We start from the raw sequence: 10,145 nt of genomic DNA, 5'->3' as shown, positions 1-10,145 counted from the left end.
AAGATTAGACCCGCATAATTTTATTCATAACAGGGACGTATCAAGAACGGATCTATGCATTTTTTCGTTACGATTTTTAAAGTCACGATAAAACGCTTACTAATATTTTATTATATGCATGTTTCCATCGCATCTAACGTGACATGTAAGCATCCTTGTTTGCTTATCGTCCGAGATCTTTCCTATTACATATTGCTATTTATTTTTAAGTACATAATAGGAATGAGATATCTTATTACATTTTATTACTCTATTGACATTTCAATTAGAAGAAAATAAAATCGCGAGGAGAAAAATTCTTTTGGGAATAGATTTTAATTTATTTCAATTTTTATTAAAACGTTATATATTATTTACAGAATATGGTAGCGCGCATTAAGGTATACTCATTTAGTTCTAATAGATGTTAGTTTTAATATCGTACTACGATAGCTGTTCTCTCTTATGATTTGTATCAAATAATTTTTGTTAAAGTGATTAACAAACTGCAAGCTTCAAAAAAAGATATACTGTTACAGCTTTTCGGATTCGAGCTTGCATTAATTTTCTCTCTCTCTCTCTCTCTCTCTCTCTCTCTCTCTCTCTCTCTCTCTTTCTCTTTCTTATGCGATAAACTGGGTACATTAAAAATAATTAGTATGCGCTATTAATTAAATATACATATATAATAATTAATTAATCATGAACATCAAACGCTTCCCAAACATTTCTTGTACTTATATTTTTCCCATCGAATAATTCGATAATAACCATGATAGTTTATCGAAAGACAAAATATTGTCGGTTTCCTAAAAATACATCTGTTCGTTCAATAATCCTTCCTTTACAGGATTGATCGATTTCTCTTTATAATTACGATTGTACATACTGGATAATAAAAAAATGTTTAAAGCACAAATGCTTAAAAGGCACTGAGGATTCGCGAATCGTTCTTTATACCGCCATATTATTTTCATCTTTATTTTCTTCTATAAACGACGGAATTAATTTGATCGGTAGAAGAATACTTATTATGTGCTTAATAAAAACGCTTATAAATTTATAAAAAAAAACATATCACCCATATTTCTTTTTTTTTCATGTTCGTCTTATCGCTCGTATTATTCCACCCGTTTTCATCGATTAAACTTTAAATTAGTCCTTTTTTATTTGAATAGAAACATTAATAAATTTAAACGCTCTCGGGTACGATCTTGTCGTAATGGAAAGTACTGCTCGAGTAAAAGCTACCCCTTTTAGGCATATGGGGAGTTGCTATTTCTTCTTGAAGTGGCTTGTAAACCAATCCACAATTTTTATTATCTACGAGACTTTGACGAAGAATCATGGGTGGTCTGATAACCGGACCACGGCCGCGACCACGGCGTTTCGCCACGGTGATGGCCACATGAGCGATCAACAAAAGAAGTATTAACGTCACCACGATGATAGTTAATATAGGCCAAAGTGCAGTGCTGTACCATGGTCGATAACTCGATGACTCAACGATGTAATCTCCGTATTCCGTGTATTGATTCTGTTCCCATGCTCTTTCAACGTCATCGTCCGATTGCGTAAAATGATCGAACGGTTTTAAAATATCCTGAAGAACAAAAAGAATATCCGTGACAAAATATAAACTTATGCAAATTTTCTAAATTTACTAATACGTTAACTGTTTTGATACCCTTTAAAAAGAGAACAATTTTGTACGACGTACCTCGTCATCTTCGCGATCTCCACTTATAAGAGTATTCGTGTTCTCTACATCACCGAGTAGTTCCTGTGAGCTAATCTCTGGGTTTACTGGACCGGGTATCTTCCTAGATGGTGGTCCATCTTCGACACCATCGCAAACACTCTTTGCTAGATCTTTCCATTGCGTGATGCCATCCGCGTCAGAATAATCCATGTTATCGCCGTAAATACTGTGCCTTTCTCAAAAGAATTAAACAAATTGAATAAAGAAAAAAACAAATCGATTCGGCGAATCGATAGAAATGAAATGGCATCTTACGTGCGCGTTTCCATAGGGGTAATGCCATGATTCGTCAACCACTGAATAGCTGTGTTAAAATCTTTGTCGCAGTCCAAGGGATTATGTGACCAATCCAAGGCTGAAAGTTTCGGCATTGCATTGAGTTCTTCCAAAGTGATTCGTCGCAGTAAATTTGCACGAACCGACAGGAATCTAATAATCCGTAAATCAAAATTGAACGAGTTGAGCAGGAACTTTGATATTTCTTAAATAGAATACAAGTAGAATTTGTCCTCGGATTTATTACCTGAGGCTCTTCAAAGGAACTCTAGCTTCGCTCCAAACTCTTTCCAATTCGCATTTGCTGACGTCGAGTTTCGTGAGCGAAGGTGTTGCCAAAAATGGAGTAACTTGCAAAGACATCAAGGGATTGCCAGAAAGGTTGATTTTGGTCAAGGTAACAGCTCCGTGGAACATATTATCTTCTAACGTTTCTATCATGTTATTAGAGATATCCAATTCCCGAAGAGAAGTGAGGAACTTCAAAAACCCGGAAGGTAAAATAGAAAGACGATTGAAAGATAAATTCAATTTGTTTAAAGCCGGCATCTCGTTGAAAGTTTGAACGTCCAAGTCTTCCAAACCGCAATAAGCGCATTCGAAACGATAAATGCTGTACGTTTCATATTCAAGACCAGTAGTCTTGAAAAGAGGCAAGATTTTTATTTCCGGATTGTTGTTCATTAACAGAATCTGTAATCTCGGATTATTCCTGAGATGATGTTCGGTCCAAGAAGTCAACTTGTTGTTGCTAACATCGAGATAAGTCAATTGTTCAAGATTCATGAACGCGTGTTGATGTATTCTCTTCATTCCATTCGAACTAACAATTAGTTGTTCCAAAAGTGACACGTTGGATAAGTCATCTTTCCCTATAGCCTTAATCTTATTTCTAGCTGCATCCAACGTTCTCAATTCGGAAGCTTTTATAACAGCCAAAGTCGATAAATTGTTTCCTGAAAAACGTGACAAAAATCAATGTCATTTATTGTTCGTTCTCGGATAAAAAGAAAAGTATGATTTACTAATGGGAATGATGTTAGTAGAGAAAAAATTACCAGAGACACGAAGAACCTCCAAATCGCTGTTATCGAAAAGATCGGCCGGGATTTCGTTCAACAAGTTATTGGACAAATCCAAATCTACCAAAGCGTTCAAGGGATCAAAGAGAGTCCTCTCGATTTCCTTAAATCTGTTTCCACTTAAATTGATATAGACCAAGCTCTGCATCTTTTGAAATGCAGTACGTGGCAATTTGGTTAAACCGTTGTTAGAAAATACGAGCTCGGTGACGGTAGGAGCGTCAAAGAGATAATGTTTCACTCCTTTGAAGTATTGACCATGTTTCAAGGGATTACCGGAGATGGTCAAGTGATTCAGCTGCGAATTATTTTGGAAGGTTTGAGGATGGATTTCTTGAAGCGCGTTTCTCGTCAGATTAATGGCGAAAAGTACGGAAGTACCGTCGAATGCGGTACGATCGAGATCGACGATACGAGTATCCGTGATCTTTATATTCTCCAGTTGTTGCAGTCCTCGGGATTTTAATGCGTAAGGACCAAGACGAATCTCTCCGGCATTTTCGATTCGTAAACTGGCTGTACCAGGAGCAAAAACTTGTCCTTCCACGAGTTTTGTGCACCTGTATTTACGCAAAGAAAGCAATATCGTTATTTTAATTTTGCCTTTCTGATTACTTATCGATAGATAAAGAAAAACTAAAAATATATGAAACATACGTAGCGGTTGATGCAGAGACGTATTGTGCGACGCATTTGCAATAATCGGGACATTGAGTCATAACATTTTCTTCGTCGTCGTTGTCAACGTCCTCGTCGTTGTCACCGTCCTCGTCGTCGTCGTCGTCGTCATCGTCGTCATCGTCCTCATCGTCAATATCATCCTCGATATTATATTCGTCATATTCAAATGCATTTCCAGCTTTATTAATATCCTCGTTCTTATTGGCAGCATTATCGTGCTTCCGACCATAGTAACTTGCCTCGTATCCTAAATCTTCGACTTCTTTAGTTTCCGTATTATTCATTTTCTCGTTTAATTTTCCGATGTAACCGAACGGCGACAATTTAATCGACATTTGAGGTGACTTTTTCATCATCGTAGTTGTTCCCTTTTTTAACTTTTCCGAAGCCTACAAAATATAAAAGAATAAAACTTAATGCATATTCCTAATGAATATTATTCTCTACGCGAAATACTAACATTTTGGAGAACGACATTAAGTTGACGATCATTTTCATCCTCGTCCAAGGTATGAATCTCCTGAAGAAGTACATCCTTCAAATTTGTAAATTCTTTCGCGTATTTCGGTAATAGGATTTTCTTGTCGACCACATTTGGAACGATCGTTGTAATCTTATCTGGCGATTCGCTCGACGTAGGATGATTCTCTCGAAGAAGTTCATTGGGCAAATTCGAGTTTGATTCCAAAGCTGCACCAGTCCTTGTCGCGGACAAGGACAAGCACAGGACGATGGTCAGCAGCGAAGCTGCTGAGATTTTCATCTTGGTTCGTATCCCCTGCTAAAAAGAAAAAAACAAACAATAAAATATATAAAAGTATTACGTATCAATTATTATACGTTTGTACGTGGAAGAACAATTCGGGCTCGTTGTGCGGAGAAAAAGCCACCCACCAAGTTATCGCGAATCTACGATAAGAAATGTCGATAATAATAACTTCCTGGTGAGCAGAAATATACAAAATCATGATTTTACGGTTCATGATGCATACAATTTATGAACTCATTCAAATAGAAACGCTTTGATTTAAAACATGATTTACAGGCTAATCCCTATCATGGTTTGAGCGAATGCAAGATGTTATGCAGGAAGTGTAGGATCTTGGATTTTCTTCTTTCCCCTTTTGTATTTTATTTTTAGTAAGAAGAGAAAGGAATAGAAAAAGAATAAAATATAAGACTATGGGAAGAAGCACCTCTCGAAGGATAAAGCTTCGAATTACCACAAAGGAAGGCTATCCTCTTTTTTTTTTCCTCCTTTTTAATGCACGATCGATTTCATATTAACTAACAACTACGATCGTAGGAAGCAAAGTTCATTAAACTTTTCATATTTCTCCTTTTCTTCTCTTTTCTCTTTCTTTCTTTATTTTTGATTTTTTTCAAAACAAAACAAATTGCTCGATCTTTAAACTGCGTTTGCTAGAAGAGATAAGATAAAAGTAGATTTTTTTGCGTAAAAAATACTAGAGTTTCTTGAAAAAGTATCAACAAGATAATTATTGACGAAAAAAAAGAAAAAAATATAAGAAAAAAGAAATAATAATAATAATAAGCAACTGATAATACAAAAGAAGTCTTCGATAAGATGGTATCTGTCATGCACGCACTGGTCGTTAAGCAATATGACGTCCGTTTATTAATTTTATTGTTGTAAAAAGTATAAGATGAAAAGAAAAAAAGAAAAGAATCAATTCTACAGGTGGTACGCATATACGACGAGCGTATCGTGGTATCGAATGAAATTTCATCCGTTTTTGCGGGAGCTCTTTTCGCATTTTTTCGACGATTTAAGAAATGTTCAACGAGACGACATAATATCGAATCCAACGAACACGATATCAATGATCACGTACACGCCTTATCAAATTGGATTGCTCGACTTTAGATTCACTCGGATCGAGTTTCTTCCAATCGTTTACCTTTATCAATCGTGATTTTCATTTTAATCATAAAAATAACGTAAATCGAGGTAAATAAGTTTACATGTTTTCTGGAAAACATTTCATAAATATACTTCCTTTGAAAAACTCGATGGTAGAACCAACGCATTAGAAGGTATAAAGTCGGTAAATAATATTAAGAAGTCCTGAAAAGAAAAAACAGGTCTGAAAAAGAAATGTCGAAGGGGAGGTGGTATTAAAACAAGTTTAGGGCATCTAATAACGAGGAGAGCAGACAGCTGGATCCTTTGTTCGGATCTTCCAAAATCTCTCAAACGAAGTTCAAAATCCTCCAAGCAGATAAAGTTACTCCTCCTGTGTCGGCGTGATCCAAAAGCACAGGTGGTCTTCTTCTACCAGGGTTCATCCTTTCTCTCTATCCCTTTTCTTTTTTTTTTCTTTTTTTTTCTGTACAAAAGTATGCACGTAAATCTTGGGTAGGAACATTTTCGTGACCATACGAGGAGTGTACGTATACTCTTATGTACTTTTTAAAATCATATTATTTCTGAATCTCTAAATAAAGCCGTATTAACCGGCTGTTCTCTTACTTGGAAGTTACTTGGAGACCGATATATTATCGTGGTTAAGGCAAACTTACGAAACCTAACTAACGTCTCGTATAACGAATCGTATTTGTTTCTTCTACAGAAAAATCCTTCGTGTCGATGATCCTTGCTATCCGTTTCTCAGCCATTGAAAGTTACCTAAGATCGAATGGAATGGCAAGAGGTCGACAACTTTTTCAATTGGATTATTTTTAGCATCAAAAATCGATTTGACAAAAGATAAAGAAGAAGAAGAAGAAGAAGAAGACAAAATAACGAGTGAAAAGTAATCATTCTTACTATATGTGTTGAAAATCCATTATAAAAGTTACTTATTCGTTACTACATCGTCACTCTCATTTCGTTTCATAAACATCATTTTTATCGTCTCCTCTGTTATTCCTTATCGTCGCATACATATTTGCATCTCTCGTTCCACCTTCCAAGAAGAACATATTTGCTTTGTCTCAGACGCCAACGCAATCTAAGCGGTTCTTTTTCTTCCCGAGTAACGAGCGAAAAGAGAATCATCGATGGACTTTGACACCCGGTAGATCGCTTTGCTAATTCCCTTATTCGTTTAAAGTGCTATCGTGTATAAAATTACGTCTGCTATTCGTTGAAAACTGAACATAGTCAGCATTCTTGACTACGTTCTTATCATTTGCAGCCAGCTCCTAGCAATTATTTTCTATTTCGGTAAATACAATGTTATATTTTTATTGATAGATTTTTAACGATAAATGATGACGACGACAAATAATAAAATGCAGTGATTGCAAATAAAATAAACGTTACGTAAGACTTCGTTCGACAACGGAGATGTAAAAGGATTGGTACAATTTATGTAATATTCTCTAACGACAATTTATACAACGACAATGTTGACGAATACGTGAACAGAATAGAAATAGGTGGATCGTATTGCAATTCTTATAAATAAATATTACGTAGAAAACGTAATCCAGGCATGGAATCTTAAGGCAGGTCAACGTGTTACGCTCTCACATTAATTTCTAAGATACGTACGTCTTTTCTAGTCTCGACAATGAACCCAACAATAGAACGATAGTAGCGGAATGCAAGATTCAATGTTCACCTCGGGAAGAACCGGCTCTTCCACTCTGTATTCATTCCTTCGCAAACGTTCAAGACCCGAGAGAGCTCGATGATCTCCGGTAGAAGTTTCAATTTCGCGAGAACAAAATTGTCTACAATTTGAAAAATCATAAATAGTTATTCATTCGAAAAACCTCCGAATAGTGCCTCTAGTCTTTAATCTTCGATAAAAATTGAAAAAGTCGGGTAAGGAAGATCACCCAAGGAAAGAGAATTCTACGATTGGCGCCATCCGTCTGATTGATTGCGAGTTTAACTCGTAAACCAATACACCACACCCGTAGTGCATAACATTATATATAGTGATGTTAGAATGACGTTTTAGAGAAAAAAAATGATCGCAGGTAGCTCGATCGGTTTGAAATGCGGCCAAGATTTTTATTTATCTCTAACACAGATTTTTTGTTTATTATTATGAATGCAACAAAGACGAACATATGGATCCTCCTGAACTCGGATGGATGCTACGTGCAACGCGAATGTTTACGTTGGCACCTTGGCCGTCATTTCTCGCGAGCTCGACCGATTTCGCAATCTCCATACCCCGTTGGTTGCGTAGACTCGCAGGAGGAGCTTTGAATGCGCTTTCCACGCTTAAAAATAGATCACCGCGCTCTGGACACTGACCTTGCTATTGCATAACCAACGCTATACTGTCCATTTAAAGGCAAGGAATTTATTTTAAGACGTCTGTTCAATGAAATATGGAATAAATAATATAAGGATAAAACGTCGCGAATTAACCCATGGAGAAAAATTCAGTACTAAGCTCACGATGTAAATTGTCAAGACAATAACGACGCGTATCGCAAAAAAGAAGCAAAGATAAATTTACTCCAGAGAGATATTAATATTTATGTTTGATAAATACATATTTATATACACAAGTTTTTGTTATCGAAAAATCGGTTACTCCCCGTGCTCCAGTGCAAGCTAGAAATACATAAATTGTAAAGAACGTTAGACGAAATGGAAGATTCCAGGTAGGTATCTCTCGTAATCTTTTACATTCTATCTTGTGTGCATTTTCAAACGCTCATTTGCAATCATCCGCGATAGTTGTACATACTCTTCCGTATAGCAATGCACGAGTTATCGCGTGATCATTCGTCAGACGTAATTGCAGCTATAACAATCAACACTCGCAATTCGAAAAGTGTCTCATTATTTATAAGGGGAGTCAATAATTTGGCGAATGTTTATTGACGGAAAGTTGATTTTTAGGATTAGAAGGAGAGAAACATGACACAATACCCGGTAATCTGATCGCGACTAGAGGAAAATTAGTTTGAGGAAACGATCATGAAAATATGTAGGAAAGTTTCGTAAAGTATTGCTAAGAATGCATAAAAAAAAAATGTGAAGTGTTGCAACGCTTACTTAGGTATTTCCATATTCTATCGTGAACGACAGAACACATTTAAGTCGCATTTAGATCGTTAAGATATTTAAGAATTCTTTATCGAGAATGTCTATTGGCTCTAAGGAAAAAATAATAATGGCCCCTTCGAAAATCGTATACACATACACAAACAGATAAATTTAATCGCGCTACAAATTCCATCGTCGACGCAAATATATATTAATAGCTTGTTATCCGCGTAGCGTTGAACTGGCCGCATCAGCGTCAATACTATTCGTGTTTTCGCCTAAAACCCAAACTCGACTCGATTTTTTTTATTTCGAAATAATGATCGATTGGCCGTGTATTATAATAGTATCGTAGTTCCAGGGAGAAATCTATAACAACAAGATATTATTCACGTAAATGTCACGTGATACGACGTGACTTCGATAGGGTCGTTAATCTTGGAGGAAGTAAAAAAAAAAAGTCAAGCTAAAGAGGACACCTTTGCTTTCAATAAGATAAGAAATTGGAAAGACTGTTCGAGAAAGAAGGGCGTATGAGTAAAACCCGATAAGATAAGATTCGCGTCAGCGAGTAGGTGCCTTGGTTATTTTCGAATCGAATAAATTATCCTTTCTTGGCGTCGCCAAGGAACGAACAGAGTCCTCGGGGTCGACCGAGGCCATTTCGAACAAACGACCTCTACCGATCTGACCAACCATAATCGAGTAGCCAGCCGATTTCTCGATCAAACCTCGAGCTCTTATTAGCCTCATCATTTTGTCCATCCATCTTATGTTAACTACGTTTAACGTTCTATTTGACCCACCTTGTTTCAATCGAAAGATTCCACGATGTTTCCTTGTTTTCCAGAGAGATTAACACTTTTTTACCACACGTATATATCGCGAGAAGAAGAATAGGAACGCTATAATGGATGATCGTTTCGCGCTTGCGGTGCAGGAATTTCTGAACTACGTAGCTCTATGCTTGGGGACTGGTATAGTAGGTCGAGGAGGGGGAAGGCAGCAGGACCCAGGGTCGAACGTCCGATTGGTCGAAAACGCAGGTACAAATTCAGGTAACAGATAAGAAGCGCAGTGTCCTCTGGTGGTAAAATATTTGAAACGTTCGAAACGTAACCGCGACAACCACTTGACAAATTCTTCAGCGTGGAATGTTTTCTTCTTAGGGAGAACTCGAGACGTGGGCGTGGATTACCGTTGAACGTATGTAACTTCCTTGTTTTTTTACTTCTTTAATAATTCATCTACGTGCATCGACGATCAACTTATGCTCACAGTTCGAACTCAACTGTTTCTACTTGCGATTCGCGCCAATCTATTTAACTGTAACATTGCGAAAAGGTCACGTTTTGCCAGGTGCAACGATTATTCATCGCTCGAG

The 10,145-nt window shown here is 36.9% G+C and overlaps 1 protein-coding gene across 2 annotated transcripts; it reads right to left on the bottom strand.

The window, feature by feature from the left end:
- Positions 1–303: 303 nt before the first annotated feature.
- Positions 304–10,116, bottom strand: LOC106790107 (insulin-like growth factor-binding protein complex acid labile subunit). Of its 2 annotated transcripts, none has more exons than XM_014754815.1 (8): positions 9,568–10,116; positions 4,241–4,558; positions 3,757–4,169; positions 3,076–3,659; positions 2,265–2,973; positions 1,997–2,170; positions 1,700–1,913; positions 304–1,582 (listed from the first exon to the last, which is right to left on the bottom strand). In XM_014754815.1, the coding sequence occupies exons 2-8, from the start codon at positions 4,541–4,543 to the stop codon at positions 1,172–1,174; spliced, it is 2,808 nt and encodes a 935-aa protein (XP_014610301.1). In that variant the 5' UTR covers positions 4,544–4,558; positions 9,568–10,116; the 3' UTR covers positions 304–1,171. The 2 variants fall into 2 exon arrangements, with proteins under 2 accessions (XP_014610301.1, XP_014610295.1); XM_014754809.1 differs by having other exon boundaries at positions 4,241–4,561; positions 9,568–10,114.
- Positions 10,117–10,145: the final 29 nt, after the last annotated feature.

This window comes from Polistes canadensis, unplaced genomic scaffold (assembly GCF_001313835.1).
Source record: "Polistes canadensis isolate GaletaPanama2010 unplaced genomic scaffold, ASM131383v1 scaffold_7, whole genome shotgun sequence".
Classification (NCBI taxonomy): domain Eukaryota; kingdom Metazoa; phylum Arthropoda; class Insecta; order Hymenoptera; family Vespidae; genus Polistes; species Polistes canadensis.
The sequence above is the reverse complement of the archived record's forward strand: the minus strand, read 5'-3'. Positions and strand labels throughout refer to the sequence as shown.

Coding starts and splice junctions, on each gene's coding strand:
- LOC106790107 (XM_014754815.1), bottom strand. CDS start 4,543: ATGAAAATCTCAGCAGCTTCGCTGCTGACCATCGTCCTGTGCTTGTCC. Junction 2,171..2,264: donor GTTCCTTTGAAGAGCCTCAG/GTAATAAATCCG, acceptor ACGGATTATTAG/ATTCCTGTCGGTTCGTGCAA. Junction 1,914..1,996: donor ACCCCTATGGAAACGCGCAC/GTAAGATGCCAT, acceptor CTTTTGAGAAAG/GCACAGTATTTACGGCGATA.